The 16,451-nt window shown below is 42.8% G+C and overlaps 1 protein-coding gene across 4 annotated transcripts in view; it reads right to left on the reverse strand.

Annotated features, from left to right (window-relative positions):
* Positions 1 to 16,451, reverse strand: part of LOC310857045 (receptor-type tyrosine-protein phosphatase eta-like) — a 64,800-nt gene that overhangs the window by 42,330 nt on the left and 6,019 nt on the right. For all 4 annotated transcript variants that reach the window (XM_083762644.1, XM_083762643.1, XM_083762646.1 and 1 more), the window contains exons 2-4: positions 1,519 to 1,540; positions 997 to 1,209; positions 112 to 366 (exon numbers count right to left, since the gene is read on the reverse strand). In XM_083762644.1, coding sequence (XP_083618770.1) covers positions 112 to 366; positions 997 to 1,209; positions 1,519 to 1,540 — 490 coding nt within the window. The remainder of the gene's footprint in view (positions 1 to 111; positions 367 to 996; positions 1,210 to 1,518; positions 1,541 to 16,451) is intronic.

Raw genomic sequence — 16,451 nt, forward strand, 5'->3', positions numbered from 1 at the left:
TAATAAGTCTGATATTGCTCGTGAACATCGGTATGAATATAATTGTCTGTTAATTGCCCACAGCCCTGACAGCAACGAGCCACAATCAAAACGAGCGTAGCCTATACTTACTTGTGCATACAGTCTTATTGGTGCTTGTTCCTCCAGTATGGTTGTCGTTAGCCAGCGCTGTTACCATGAACGTGTACTGAAAGCCCGCCCTCAGACCACCAATGGTCACATGCGACACCCGTGTGGTGGTGCTGTTAGTACCGCCATTCCACTTCACCACATAGGAGGAGCTCTGTCCCTCCGGTTGGGTCCAGTTCAGAGACACAGAGGACTCTGTGACTTCAGTGACATGAAGGTCCCTGACGGCCTTGGGCTCTATCGGTACAAAGAGAGAGTGTTGATTTCGTTGACTAAAACTAAAAATGTCTGTCGACTACCCTTTTTCACTGACAAAAACTACATGGAAACGAAATTAAAACTAAGCTATGATGACTAAAACTAAGACTAAGTATATTGACAATTTCGTCAACAAATAGAAACTATAGACTAAAATGTTAGGAAGGGACTAGTGGACGAAAGATCCAGTATAAGTCAATTTACACTTGGTTGCATGCTGAAAATAGCCGATCTACAAGCTCACAACATGTCGCACTGCGATGCGTTGTGAGCTTGTAGAGCTGCTATTTTCAGCAAGTGTAAAACCAGTAATTTTTTACATGACTGAATGTATTTTGGAGGGCGAGGCCCACCAAAATACATTATAGTCGACTAAATCAACCGTAGATTTATTAAAACATTCCAGGTGACTAAAATGTGACTAAAACTAAATTAAAACTATTCAAGAGACTATGAATAAAACTAAAATCAAAATGTGCTGCCAAAAATAACACTGACAGAGAGTACTGAACCATTTGTAGATCTACACGTGGGCACCTGGTCCAGAAAAGGTTGACAACGACTGCTTATACATTGATTATAGGACTTGAATAAAATAGATTGGCTCACTCGTTGTGAACTCTTTGCAGCAGTTGTGGCATGTGTAGGTGACCTCGTAGGTGGCACCAGGAATCAAAGCGGTTATAGTTGGCGGTGCATGAATGGTGTTGTTGATAGATAGGGTGCAGTTTTGCCAGAAGGCTCCGGAGGCGTCCGGAGGCGTTAAGACAATATTGTCTGTTGCTATCGTCGATGCTTTAAATGCGGCACACGCACTGGAGACTAAGAAGAGGAAAGAAAAGAAAAGAAAAGAAAAGAAAAGAAAAGAAAAGAAAAGAAAAGAAAAGAAAAGAAAAGAAAAGAAAAGAAAAGAAAAGAAAAGAAAAGAAAAGAAAAGAAATAAAAGAAAAGAAAAGAAAAGAAAAGAAAAGAAAAGAAAAGAAAAGAAAAGAAAAGTGCTTGCACAAATGAGCAATTTCTTTTCACAACATCTGGTTTATAAGAGGCTTACAATTCATGAATCTGTATAAAACAAACCTACTGTATGAGAGCCTATTTCTCAAGCAAGTTGAATAACTATGAAATACTTACTGTTGCATTCTGCTCTGGAGCTCTGCAGATGACAGGGGAAAGAGGGAAGAGAACAGTTAGCTTTTACCACCAGAGGTCAGTATTGAGTTACAAACAGTCACAACTTGTACCTGTCTGTCAGTAGGTCTGAGCACACTTTAGATTCCATGCACGGACAGAAGAAGCTGTCTTTTGCGTAATTTCTGTTTTTTTAGACAGCTGGTGGATGGAAATAAGCTTGCGGTAGGTTGCAGCGTCGGCCAGATTCCCGGAAAAGCTTGCCTGGCATTCTGCCATCCACCAGCCAAGGCAGGCTGAGAGCCTGCCTTGGCCTGGCCTGCACACATGCACAGGGACGTGCACACATAGACATCAAAGACCCGTCTGTAAAACAACGGCCCTTTCCAGACCACGAATGCAGCGTTTACTTTTTACTATATGGTGAAAGAAATGCAAATACCACCCCTTTCCATGCCATACCATGGGCAGCATTCAGGAGAATTGCTTTTTTTCCGAAGTCTCCTGAACTTGAACACAGTTTTTTGCGTTGAACAAATTTGTTTCGAAATCCATCTCGTTACACCGCATCTCCACTAGCTATAAAGAGTGCTGGGTAGTGCCCCGAAAATAGCTGATCTACAAGCTCACAAGTGAGCTTGTAGATCAGCTATTTTCGATATTTTTGTCCAAAAGTGCCCTCTTTAGCCCCTGCCTTTTACCACCCTCTGCACGTCCCTGCACATGCAGACCGGGTCCCAACCTACAAAACAGGCATTCCTTAGGTTGATAGCGGGTGATTATAAAACGGATGGGTTTGGAGACAGTGATTAATTTTTAGGGCCGGTGAATACATCCTTTTTTCATCCCTGCTTCTGATCAGACTGAATTAAATACATTCATCATTAAACCAATATTTGTAAAATATATATATATATATATTATTTATCTTTATTTATAAAGAAATGGCAAAACTAGCCAATCTAGAAGCTCAATGGGCTTGTACAGTAGATGGGCTATTTTTCATATTATATGTGGTTTAGGGTATGTGGGTAAGAATATGTCATCGCCACTGTATTTTTGAGGGGCGCTAGCCCCTTCTATATGCAGCTGTATTTTTGAGGGGCGCTAGGCCCTCTATATTCAGCTGTATCTTTGAGGGGCGCTAGGCCCTCTATATTCAGCTGTATCTTTGAGGGGCGCTAGCCCCCTCTATATTCAGCTGTATCTTTGAGGGGCGCTAGCCCCCTCTATATTCAGCTGTATTTTTGAGGGGCGCTAGGCCCTCTATATTCAGCTGTATCTTTGAGGGGCGCTAGCCCCCTCTATATTCAGCTGTATTTTTGAGGGGCGCTAGGCCCTCTATATTCAGCTGTATCTTTGAGGGGCGCTAGCCCCCTCTATATTAGCTGTATCTTTGAGGGGCGCTAGCCCCCTCTATATTCAGCTGTATCTTTGAGGGGCGCTAGCCCCCTCTATATTCAGCTGTATCTTTGAGGGGCGCTAGCCCCCTCTATATTCAGCTGTATCTTTGAGGGGCGCTAGCCCCCTCTATATTCAGCTGTATCTTTGAGGGGCGCTAGCCCCCTCTATATTCAGCTGTATCTTTGAGGGGCGCTAGCCCCCGCTATATTCAGCTGTATCTTTGAGGGGCGCTAGCCCCCTCTATATTCAGCTGTATCTTTGAGGGGCGCTAGCCCCCGCTATATTCAGCTGTATTTTTGAGGGGCGCTAGCCCCCTCTATATTCAGCTATACAGTGTACACACACATTAAATTCCCATTGACAATGAATGGAGAAATTACGTCATATGTGGACGAGCAAATCTGCTATTTTTGTCCTACACAAAGGGGGAAGAGTCTTTTCCCCCATCGAACAATGAATGCCTCTGCTCTGTGACAAACTATTTCAAATTCAAAATATGTAGGCCTACTAGCTTAGCTATCTTAATCAAACGCGCATTTGCAAACACACACACACACACACACACACACGTGCGCGTGCACACACACGCACACAAATGTCCATTGAGCATGGAGGTGGATTCAAATTCCATGTTTCTCCTCTGCCTCACACGCTGTTTTCACTTTCCTGGTTCCCTGCTAAACACACAGATCTCATTCCACCTTAATGATTAGTGAAAACCAAACAGACCTACCCCTCCACATACGTCGCTTTCTTTGACTGTTTACTAGAGGAAGTTACACATTAAACTTGTAGCATCAGCAGCAGTGTTGCCAGATATTGTGAGAGAAACAAACAAAAGATAGGTCTACGAAAACAAGCCCAAAAGATAGCCTACAGGACGTCACCAGAAAGAAATGTCGTGTAGCATCAACATTAGTTTAATCTCACAACACGTTGTGTGCTTGTAGATCTGCTATTTTAAAAGAATCTTAATTTCTTTTGTAATTGTAGGTCCCTGTCACAAACATAATGTCAGATGGGGACCTGCGGATAAATATACATATTAATTGAGGGGGGACATGAAAATTACCACTATATATTATTGTAGTTAACATTAAACAGCAAGCCCAAATAAGCAAACTACACTTTGCACAAAGTGTGCAAGTGCAACCCGCAAAACTACCAATATTTACAAGTGACGTTACAGAAAAACAATCCCAAAGTGTGCTTATAATAAGTGGACATGGCAACATGGCTTCCAGTATTCCATGTCCATTCCTTCCCTGTGACTCTTCCCATGCAGGAGGCCATTGATTAACTCCTCTCAACATGAAGGGTCAACACAGCTCATGGTCTCTCTTTAGGTAATGTCCTTCATTACAACACCTGTGTACCTGTGATAAAGGCTATGTACAGTACAGTACAGTACAGTACAGTACAGTACAGTACAGTACAGTACAGTACAGTACAGTACAGTACAGTACAGTACAGTACAGTACAGTACAGTACAGTACAGTACAGTACAGTACAGTACACCACGTCCCCCATCATAAGTGCAAGTTTGTTGGAGTGGAAAGGATTGTGAGTGCGAGTGGTGATCAGTAACTCCTCGACTAAAACTATGACGAAAAATGTTCGTCAACTGCCTTTTTTCACTGACTACTAAATAAAAACTAAGCTATGATGACTAAAACTAAGACTAAGCCTAAAAATATACTGACAATATCTTCAACAAATCAAAATGTGTCATGCTGCGACGCGTTGTGAGCTTGTAGATCGGCTATTTTCGGCATGCAGCTAAGAGAAATGAACCATTTCAATGCCATCACGGCCAGCAAAAAAATGCATTTTAATTGACTAAATTAACTGTAGAACTAGACTAAAACTAAAACATCTCAGGTGACTAAAACTAAACAAAAATTTATTCAGAATACTGCAAAACAAAATCTAAATTTGATGTCAAAATCAACACTAGATCACAGGCACAGGGTATATTCTTGTCTGTGTGAGTGGAATCTATCTATAAATGCACCACGTCTCTGTGTGTGCGTAACGTCTGTAATCCACGTAATCACCGGTTGTCCAGAACCAGCACCAGTGTTGTTTTTGGCAGCAAATTTAGATTTTAATTTTAGTCATATAGTCTCTTGAATAGTTTTACTTTTAGTCACATTTTAGTTTTAGTCGACTAAATATCATAAGATTCTTTTCAACTAAATCTACAGGTGATTTAGTCGACTAAAATGTGTTTTGGCGGGCCTTGATGCCGCCGTAATGGCTGATTTTACACTTGATCAAAATAGCTGATCTACTGTACAAGCTCACTACGCGTCACGTGTTGTGAGCTTGTAGATCTGCTATTTTCAGCATGCAACCTGCATGCTGAAAAACAGCTAGATTGTTGTGAACTTATAGAACGCAGCTAGTGTACAAATGGAATCAAACGGACCAAGGATTTTATAGTGTATAGATTGGGGTCCCGGAGATCAAAAATGTAATCAAATGAGGGTCCGTGGCCTACAGTAAATAATGCATATCAAACTGGGAATTTAAATTACAAACCATTGTTTGAGTATGAGCATAGCAGTATACTAGGGGCTTGAGTGTTAACATTGGATCCAAATGGACTTCACAGAACAATAATCGTATTAGAACATATTAGTGCATAATTATGGGCAACCTGATTGAGATCAGATTAATCTAGACGGTAGCCTCCGCTGGGACAGGAAATGTTCCATTATGACACTTCCTGTCTTTAACCCTCCTCAACCTTGTCCTATAGGTTGTTGAAAGCAGTCTTCCCTGCCCTCCCTACGCCCTTCCTACACCGCCCGGGACCCTATTCTTTCTGAAGGTTGCGGCGGGGCGGACACAGCGGGGCACAGTGGGACACTTTGACGAGGGGTTGCCGCCGGGTCCGTGCGCTCTTTCGTGGCGCTCTCGCGGGACAGGCAGGCAGACAGAGGGAGGGGATGCTATTTTAGAAACTGAGAGACCAGGGGTGATGTCATGCCTTCTGTTTAGCGAAAGCTACCAAGAAGAAAGGTTTGTATGATATTATATTCTGATGCCATTGCCATTACATTCCAAACCATACCTATATTAAATTGTTTATAGGATCAAATTATGTAAATTAATATATGATAACCCTTCCACAGTAGTAGCTTTTTCATATTCATATTCTTTTGGATATTTTCCTATATAATGCATAATTTGCATATTTGAAGATTTTAGATTTGTAAAACCATAAATCATTGTCTTTGTGTAAGTAATCAACTGGGGAAGTTTCATGGTGATAACAATTTAATATAGGTATGGTTTTGCACACTCAATTCATTAACGTCCCAATTTTGGAGCTCTGGCTCATAGACTAAGAACCACAGAGAACTGATACTGATCCGGTTCCCAACCGGTGGAAAAGGGGCCACAGAGACATGGTGCATTTATAGTTAGATATATAGATGTATGACACTACTGTATGTTGCTTTCAATGTTTTTTGGGCGAGCAATATAGACCTGATCATAACGCCCAATCGATGTTCTGTTCCTGGTGGCGTCACTCGTCGACAATAACAATTTAACGATTTAAATATGTTGCTTTCAACTAGTAACACCACCGGCATTGATTGCAGTGTAGTGGTAGTACGACGGAAACACTTCTTACATCAAGTACCTCAAAACGCTGTGTCAAAGTTCCACTTTGAACGCACGCTGGAGGAACAAACAGTGCATTTTGAGGAAATTCATGTCTGTGTGACTTCTGCTGTGAGTGAATGTAAAGGCTATAATAATAGTCTACTCCATTATATACATGCACTCCACTTCCCACAAAGCCATACAGGCCACAATAGACCTTTACTTCCTATGTATGTGTGTACTGTGTTGCGTGCGTGCGTGCGTGCGTGCGTGCGTGCGTGCGTGCGTGCGTGCGTGCGTGCGTGCGTGCGTGCGTGCGTGCGTGCGTGCGTGCGTGTGTCCCCATAATAAATGTATATGAGAAATAGACATTGTGAGGACCATTTTGGTAGGCTTACAATTAGGAAAAAGATTCAGTTTGGCGTTAGAGTTAGGATTAGGCATTTAGAAGTTAGATTTAGTAATAGTTTTAGTTTTATGGTTGGAGTTATGCCTGATTTGTGTGTGCGTGAGCATGTGAGTTTGTGGATGTGTACTACTCTACAATGTACTCAAGTATTTTGTAGAGTTTGTTGGCAATGCGGCATACAAATGGAACAGACGCTTACGGGTCCATTTGGTTCCATTTCTATAATGTCAGAGTTACAGACCCGTATAAGGGTAACCGGAACGCTCGGCACAAAACACACTTGCCCCCATTGCTTTCGCGGACCGCCACTGTATTCTTGAATTTGTTTTACTGGGGTAAAAGGCATAGATTATAGTCATAGTTCTACTGAGGTTAAGTTTAGGAATAAGGTTTGGTTTAGTCATAGTTTTACTGAGGTTAAGTTTCTGGTTTAAGGACTTCAGTGTTTTGACCATACTATTGTATGTATAAGTACAGAACAAAGAATGTTTGCTTTCGCCATCTTTGTTGATTGAGTGTTAGTCTTACTAGAAACACTAAAAGTTTCTAAAGTTTCTAAAGTTTCTGTCACCTCTGAGGTAAGGTTACTGGAGGTCAATGCTTAAAGTGTGATTACCTTTGAGGGGATTAAGTACACCCATCAAACCCATTAGTGTCAACCTCAGACCATCAGATCATGGTCTGATTTTGAATCTAAATGGCTTTGTGTTTATGCTAGGTTAGGTTCAGGCATAGTTTTACTGAGGTTTAAGTTTAGGAATAGCTGGTGGCGAGGTCGCCTGATTTTACCCGGGGCGAGCGTTGTTGTATTCGCTGTAAGGGTCCATTTGGAACCCTCATTGGGGGGTCCCTGGCACACAATATTTCCAGATGTGGCTTTACTGTTACATATATAATGGCATGGAAAAGGTTCAGAACGACTGTGCTAGTAATGCTACTTTGACTTATCATGACAACCTCTCATTTTGCTACAAATGTCTTATCTATGTTTATATTCTTAGCCCATTTCTAGTGCTGCCTCTTATTTACTTCTGACCAAATAAATAAAACAACTGGCTGAAGCAACAGAAACCACTGAGCCTCGACAATGAGTCAGGGAAGAAATAGACCATGTTTCCACTCCCACGTGGGAAAAAGCTGCACTGTCTGGCAGGCAGAAACCTCTTATCTCCATATTCTATTTTGTTAATTAATGCTCTACTACTTGATCATACGGTACTACAGCGTCACACATGAGCATCAACAGTAGCAGATCCGCCAGCTGGAAACGGGGCTCTAGCTTGAGGATCTGCTACTTTAGCTATTTTGGAATTGGAATCCTGAAAAGGTACAGATTTGGATTTGGACATATGAGGTTTCCCCCCGACAGAGACGAAATACTGAAATGTATAGTTCAAAGAAGGACAAGTCTTTTTCTTCTTGTATTTTTTCAGTAATCCACTGGGACGTTATGCCAATGCCACCAGTCATCTGGTGAGTGTGTGCCACCCATCTGTACCCTCAACCCCTCTCCGCTCACAATATAGTAGTAACATGTTAATAAAGTATGTTTTTTGATAAAGGCATACATAATAATAATATTGGTCCCTACTCCTTTGGGTGTGTTTTGTGAAATGTATGTCTGCATTTTACCTATCCTATAATCACTATAGGAGGAGTGAACGGCCATTGGGCGGCACTCGGGGAGCAGGCATAGGGTCTTGCTCAGGGACACTACAGCTCCCCATGCAGGTGGGCTCACTAACCACTCATATCCACTCATCCTCTCATTTGCAGGTCTCCACTGGAGAAGACATTTTGTGCTGTTGGGTAGAAACCTCTTATCTCCATATTTTAACACGCCCTTATTTTAACACGCTACAGCGACACACAAAAAATGCATCAAATGTAGCAGATCCCGCAAGCTCGAATCTTTTGAAAAGTAACAGATTTCTTTGGGGGGCACGGTGGCACAGTCGGTAGTGCTGTCGCCTCACAGCTAGAAGGCCCTGGGTTCGATTCCTGCTGGGTACACTGTGGGCGCTGGGGGCGTGTTCCCTCCTCCGCGTCATCAGTGCCCATACCCGAGGCGGGGTTGGCCAAAGGGCCTTTCTGTGTGGAGTTTGCATGTTCTCCCCGTGTCCCCTAGGGTAGGTACCCTCACAAAAACATGCCGTAATCCTGGTCTCTAAACTACCCCCCGCCAGCCAGGGCGCCTGATGGAGGGGAAAGGAACTGGTCGGAATAACGTGTTCCTTCCACGCGCTACGTCCGGCCGGGGAAACTCTCCCCTGTCAGGTGAAAAGAAGCAGCTTGGACTCTTCATGCATAGAAGGAAGCATGAGGTCAGTCCGTTGCCCCCCCCCCCCCCCCTCCCCCCCCAGGTTGGCAGAGGAAGTGTAGCGCCCAGGATTACATTAGATAATTGACACTGGGTGAAAAAATGGGTTACAAAATTGTGGGATAAAACATTTGAAAAAAAAACGAAAGAAAAGTAACCGATTTGGACATATGAGGTTTCCACCCGACAGAGGCGATATTTAATGGTAATCTTGAAATGCATTTGGCCAGGAATCACTCAGCCAGAGACTGACCCTTGTGCAGTGTGTTCTGTATCTGTGGCCTGTGGCCAAGGCCAGTCTGCATCGGGGGAGAGGAAATGGCTGTACTGACCGTTAAGTAAACATTACATCAAGCACTGAGGGGGGGGGGGGGGGGGCTGCACTTCTGGAAAGCAACCAAGTGCTGAACTTAAGCTCAACTTAATGTATTGTTACTTTAACTTGAATATGTCACATTTTTCAATAAAGTATATACTTCTAGCCTGACTCCAGGCCATAAACTCTGCCCACTCACTGAGTGGACAGTATTATTTCTACCAATATTGTACGTTTTACTCCATTACAATTGCAGTTATATACTGGTTACTTTTCAGATTTAGATTATCATTGGATATTCGAAAAATAAGTGTTCAATGTTTAATTTTGTACTTTTACTCAAGTTAAATTTTTAATACAGGCCTTTTATTTGTAACGTGTGTATTTTCATATTGTGGAACTGCATGCATGGTACTTTTACCAAAGTAAAAAAACAACGTAATACTTCTTCCACCTCTGGCTAAATATTAAGTAAACATTACATCAAGCCTTATAATTCACTTGAAACGGTCCTGTCCTCCTCTCTGCTGGCCTGCTGATAGCGTCCAAGTTCCTTCCTCCGTAATAACAGCCTGAACCAGGTCCAGAAACAATTGAGAATGTCACCTTAAAAGCTTGTTTGCACAAGGATCAGCCTATTTAACCTAAACGGCTTATAGTCTGATCTGATAACCCTAAACAGAACACACAACGGGGAACGGCATTGTGTCCGACCCCTTTAATTGCCCCCTGTTACATAATGGCTGAATATTAGGGGACATGCTGGGTCCCTCCCTGCTGGCCTTTTGGGTCCACACGGAGAAAGTGGAATTCTACACGCACGCACGCACGCACGCACGCACGCACGCACGCACGCACGCACGCACGCACGCACGCACGCACGCACGCACGAACGCACGCACGCACGCACGCACGCACACACACAATACATATATGTGTGTGTGTGTGTGCGGGTCCCTCCCTGCTGGCCTTTTGGGTCCACACGAAGAAAGTGGAATTCTAAACGCACGCACGCACGCACACATGCACACACGCACGCACGCACACACACACAGACAGATATTGTAATATGGTATTCTAAAAGGATGATTCATTAGAATGCCGTTATGTGAGGATATGCGTGAGTGCGTGCGTGTGTGCATGTGTACGTGCGTGTGTGCGTGCGTGCGTGCGTGCGTCCTAACTTCCCCTCAGCACGGGGAGGGAAACACGATCAGCAAAACCTGTTTGAACTTCTTCTTCTGTCAGATCCACTGCTAGTACTGTATGTCATGTTCCTTATTTCACCATCCTGTCCTTCAGGTGACTGTAGATCCAAACTGTTCATTTGAGGGACAGAACTCTACTCTGCCACAACGTTATGCTTCAGACACTGGCAGATGCAAAAGATACAAAGATGCAAAGCTACACAGTGTATTTGTAGCATTAAGCAGCAGGTGCTCGATTATTAGCACATGCACCACTACAAACGTCCAACACATATACAATGAATTACTCACAGGTAATGCTGCAGGTTCCATGTTTATGTAATTCCAAAGTGTGTAGCCTACATTGTTTAAGTGAGCGATGCATGGTTTTCATATTGTAAATATGGCCGCTAACGTGGTTTAGCGACTAGTACTTTGACAGCACCAACTTTCCCTTTCAGTTTAAAAAACTGTCATAGCTTGTTTACAACTGAAATGGACTTCCTGTGCTCTGACTTCCTCATCAAAATAAAAGCCACTTGTAATGATTAGTCAACCAACACTTTTATTTCTACTACAGGACGTTAACATCTCTTTTGAGTGCCTGGCATACCACCTGTACTTGTGCCATGGACCAGAAGTGGTTACGTGGAACAGTGGCTATGATATGAGACACAGTGACCTAGGCACACTGTAGACTCATTGTTTCTGGACTTAAGCACAACATCCTGGCACTTCCCTCACCCACCCAGAGACCTTCCCTGATAACACTGCAATAATATACAGCCCAACCTTTCAGTCATTATGCTCAGAGTTATGACTCCACCGCCATAATGAAGGAAGAGGAGAGTCACACGGCATCGGATAATAAATCAACCCCTGGGCCTTCTTTGAACTGGCCTGATTGTACTGCAGCAGTAAGCTGGTGGTTCTCGAACGTTGTCATGTCAAGGACCCCCAAATGAATAGATGTTTGGCCGCGGAGTGGACCCACATCTGTGCGACGGATCCACCATACAAGATTTTGTGCTGTTAAAAGGATTCTGCCGTCTGCAGGCCAAATACAGATGAATTTGGGGGTCCTTAATTGGCACAACTGCTGTAAGCTATACGCTTGAGATCTTAATGTTCTGTTCCTTCCTCATCACTTCCTCCTCACTTCCCCTGTGTTTCTTAGCTTCTTCTATGTACAATATATACATTCATCTGGACCAGTGTTGTTTTCGTCGACTAAAACTATGACGAAAAATGTCCGTCGACTACCTTTTTTCACAGACAAAAACTACATAAAAACTACATAAAAACGAAGCCATGATGACTAAAACTATGACTACATTTATTGTCGATTTTGTCAACAAATAAAATAGAACTACACTAAAACGTTAGGAAGTGACTAGTGGACAAGAGATCCAGTCCACACAAGTCATTTCACACTTAGTTGCATGCTGAAAATAGCAGATCTGCAATATCAGGTGACTAATCACATCTCACATGCACGCTCTTTACCTGATCAAAGCTGCTATTTAAACTTCTCTGCCACAGTACCTGCTCATTCCTGGATACTCTCCTGCTGTGCGGACGTGCGTCGCTGCTAACCTGCAGTGCTCACGCCCAGCCATGCCCCAACTCAAATGTTAATGTTACAGGGAATGAATAGGGACAGAGCCCTGACGCCAAACTAGGCTTCAAATGTATTAATTAAAACAGTTGACTCAGGCAAGTGCAGAAGACATCATGCCAGGACACTTTGTGAGCTTGTAGATTGCCTATTTCCACATTTACTCACATTTATTAGCCCACGGACCCCCATTTGAAAAGATATGCCAGGGACCCCCATACGAGACGGTTCTACAGTAGCAGTGTACCAGTTTAATTTCAAGGACCCCCGGTTTGACATGCATTAGTCTACGGACACCCGTTTAATGGCATTTCTATCTCTGGGACCCCCAATTCATATTGTAAAATCAATGTTAATTTAACTCTGAGAGTGAAATGGAACCAAACAGACCCGTTAGTTAATCCAATTGTGACTAATACAGATGTAGTCCGTACATTCACTATAACACTATACACTTCCCCCTCATACAATTGTCTAGGTTCACTGGCTTGGGTTCGAGATCGTCATAGCGCTGTTGAACATTTTACCATAAACTAAAGCAACATCACGTACCAACAGTATGAAAATATGAACCATCAAACAGCAACTTTGCTTACTTTAAAACAACCTTTGCATTCATGGTGTGCTATTCATGAGAATATAATGCAAATCACAAACCAGGATATTCCTTATACACCTGTTCTTGTTACACCTGTTGTTATTTTTATTTGTTTATCTTGTCTATCCTTGTTTTATATTATGTTTCTGTGTTCATACATGCATACGTATTCTGTTGTTGTTGTTGCTTGTGTTTGTTTTTCCTGTTTTCTATGTTCTGTATTTGTAAAAAAATCCAAATAAAGTACTGATCATTAAAAATAAAAACTACCTTTGTATTGGTGTGTGCATCACAGACTTCCACAGAGTCAAACTACCTTTGTATTGGTGTGTGCATCCCGGACACCCACAGAGTCAAACTACCTTTGTATTGGTGTGTGCATCCCAGACTCCCACAGAGTCAAACTACCTTTGTATTGGTGTGTGCATCCCGGACACCCACAGAGTCAAACTACCTTTGTATTGGTGTGTGCATCCCGGACACCCACAGAGTCCAACTAAGTGCTATCAAGAGCCCGATCAGGATCTATGGAAATGAGTTGAGCTGCTATGCACTGTACTGTCCCCATGCATACTTTTACTTTACTGGAGTATTTCCAATTGCAGTACTTTTAATTCTACTCCACTACATCTCAGAGGTACTGACTTTTAGGCTACTTTACTACAATTATATGGAAACTTTAGTTCCTATAGTTACTTTGTAGATTTTGATTATTATTACAAAAAACACGATGCATTGTGAGATTTTTTTCAATACATTTTGAACTTGTGAAACGAGACATTTCGCACAATGAGTACTTTTACATTTTAATGCCAATACCTTTTAATTTTTACTCAAGCACATTTTGAATTCCGGACTTTTATTTAAACAGAGTATTTCTATATTGCAGCATTGAATCTATTGATACTTTTACTCAAGTAAAATATACGAGCACTTTTTCCGCCACTGAGTGCAGGTCAGGTCAAGGCTGTGAGCTGGCTGGCTGGGTGCTGATATAGATACCTATCTACCAGGTTGTGCTGTACGACTCTTCCTCTTTAGCTTAAAGTCAATGTGACACGATGGGAGACACACAAGATTCAATACACATACGGCTTGCATGCATATTGTATATATGTGCGTGCACAAGCGCACGCAAGCACACACACATTCACAGCCAGACACATACACGCAGACGATTCCACGCTATAGAGTGTAAAGTCAGGTGTGTGAGAATGTGCTGTACGTGTGTGTCATCATGGTGTGTCGTCACTTGCAGAGGTGCAGGGAACGTGACAGAGACAGAAGTCGAACAAACGAGAGCGCTGTCACGCTTAAAATGAATTTAATATTATGCAGCTTATCTCCTCACCTCATTTAAACCACAATATTCCATATGCGTATGTGGTGTTTTATGCCGCCTTTTGTGTAGGTGCTTTTCACATATGATTTTCAACTCACTGTAAAGTGCAGTCCTCACCTTAATCTCAACTAGAGAAAAGTGTCAGTGATTCTACAGCACATGCGTTCTTCCATGACATTTGGTCTTTTTCACAGAGGAAAGATTTGACGACTTTGCACTTCTTACAGGCATTCTCCAAACTTCATTATGCCACTGTTGTTGTAATCTCTCCCTAAAGTGGGTTATGTGTGGATGGGGGGGGGGATACAAAGAAGTGAAAAAAAACTGACGCAATATTTCTCATCATGCGTCGGCCTGGCTGTGGTGGCTCATGGCCATTGGCCAACTGATAAAAAGATTATCATCTTGTTGACAATAAGGCCTTTGAGGCTGTGAGCGGAGCCAGACTGTCTCATTTACATGAGCACTGCATGGGGAGGACTGCGTTTCTTTGTCATGATGTTACGATGCAAGGCCTCCAGTCAGAAGGGTCAAACTAAATGCAAGAAGCGTGTTTTTCGGGGGATGTAACTTACAAGCGTAACGGTCTTGTTGTGGGAGTTGTGGGAGTTGCTGAGGGAGGGTTTGAGCGTGGGGGAGTCAGGGGAGGGTACAGCGCTCCACACAGCCAGAGTTTGGATTTGTGACGTTCCATATCGGAATCCAACAATGCTAGCATGGATGGACACAGGGAGGCCTGTGACGTCGGTCGGAACACAGCCGACAAGACCTTAATTTGGGACTGGCATCTGAATTTGAATTTGAAGTTTGAATGCTGCCACGCGCGTCATCATGAATAAATTCAAATCTGATTCTTAGGATTAATGCATGAGCGACTTAGTCAAATGTCTCTACTGTCTAGAGACATTTATTATATTATGAGAGAGCGTATATACAGTATATCATCTCTGTCGGGTGGAATGTCCAAAACTGTTACTTTTCTGGGTTCAAATAAAAAAATAGCAAAACAGTAGCAGATCTACCAGCTCAAACATTTTGGGCTTGATCAAACTACAGCATGCTGTAGTTTGATCAAGCAGGGCGTTAATTTACGAAAAAATACAAAAACGTAGAATATGGGGATAATAGGTTTCTGACAACAATGATATGCTTCTATGTACAGTTATTGATGACGTTAGCGGACTGCAGTGTCAGCAGTGTTGATTTCGTCGACTAAAACTAAGAGGATCGATGTTCGTCGACTACCTTTTTTCCCTGACAAAAACTAAGTAGAAACAAAATGAAAACTAAGCTATGATGACTAAAACTAAGACTAAATATATCGACAATTTCGTCAAAAAATAAAAACTAGACTAAAATGTTTTAGTTGACTAAGGTCGCATTCATACCAGAGAGCTTTGCTGCGATTAAAACGAATCCTGCTGCGCATTGTCAGAAAGTGCGCTTCGTTTGGCAGGTGTGAAGGCTCATTCGAATCCTAATGCGCAGCAAATAACCGCATTTTACTCAGCCCAAAAACGTGGGTTTCGCTTCGCTTCGAATCGCACTTGACTACGATTCGGTGCAGGTGTGAATGCAATCCGCAGTAAATAAAGGAAATGAAGCAAACATAATGTGGCGGGTGAGGAGCTGAACACAGTTGGAGACGGTTAAGGCATATTTTACGCAGCGCAAAGATGTCCCGTTACTGTGGATAGACGTGGTCGAATAAGGAGACTGAAGCCCTGATCGAAATGAGGACATGTAGGCTACATTAATCAATTGCTTAAGAAAACACATAAAAACACTGCATTGTATTATAGCCTACATAATATTCTGTCTGTCTGTCTGTGCGTGCCGTAAACATGGAGTGCTGTCACTGTGTGGGACTGGGGAGTTATATCAGTGCGCTCATGCAGCGCTGTGCCTCCATGCCCAAAAGAACAGTGTGTGGCGGCTGCGTGCGTAGAGAGAGAGAGAGGGGGGGGGGGTCCCAGACGGCACGACACATGCACGTTATGAGTGTAATTTTATCACCATAGATTTCACTGTGTAGGCTATAGTTTATGAACGGAACACATTGATAAAGGTCCCCCCTGCTGCGTTTCCAATTGCTGCGAATGACAGTGTGAAGGCAAACCGCAG

The sequence above is a fragment of the Protomyctophum parallelum genome (assembly GCF_964188405.1).
Source record: "Protomyctophum parallelum genome assembly, chromosome: 4".
NCBI classification, from domain to species: domain Eukaryota; kingdom Metazoa; phylum Chordata; class Actinopteri; order Myctophiformes; family Myctophidae; genus Protomyctophum; species Protomyctophum parallelum.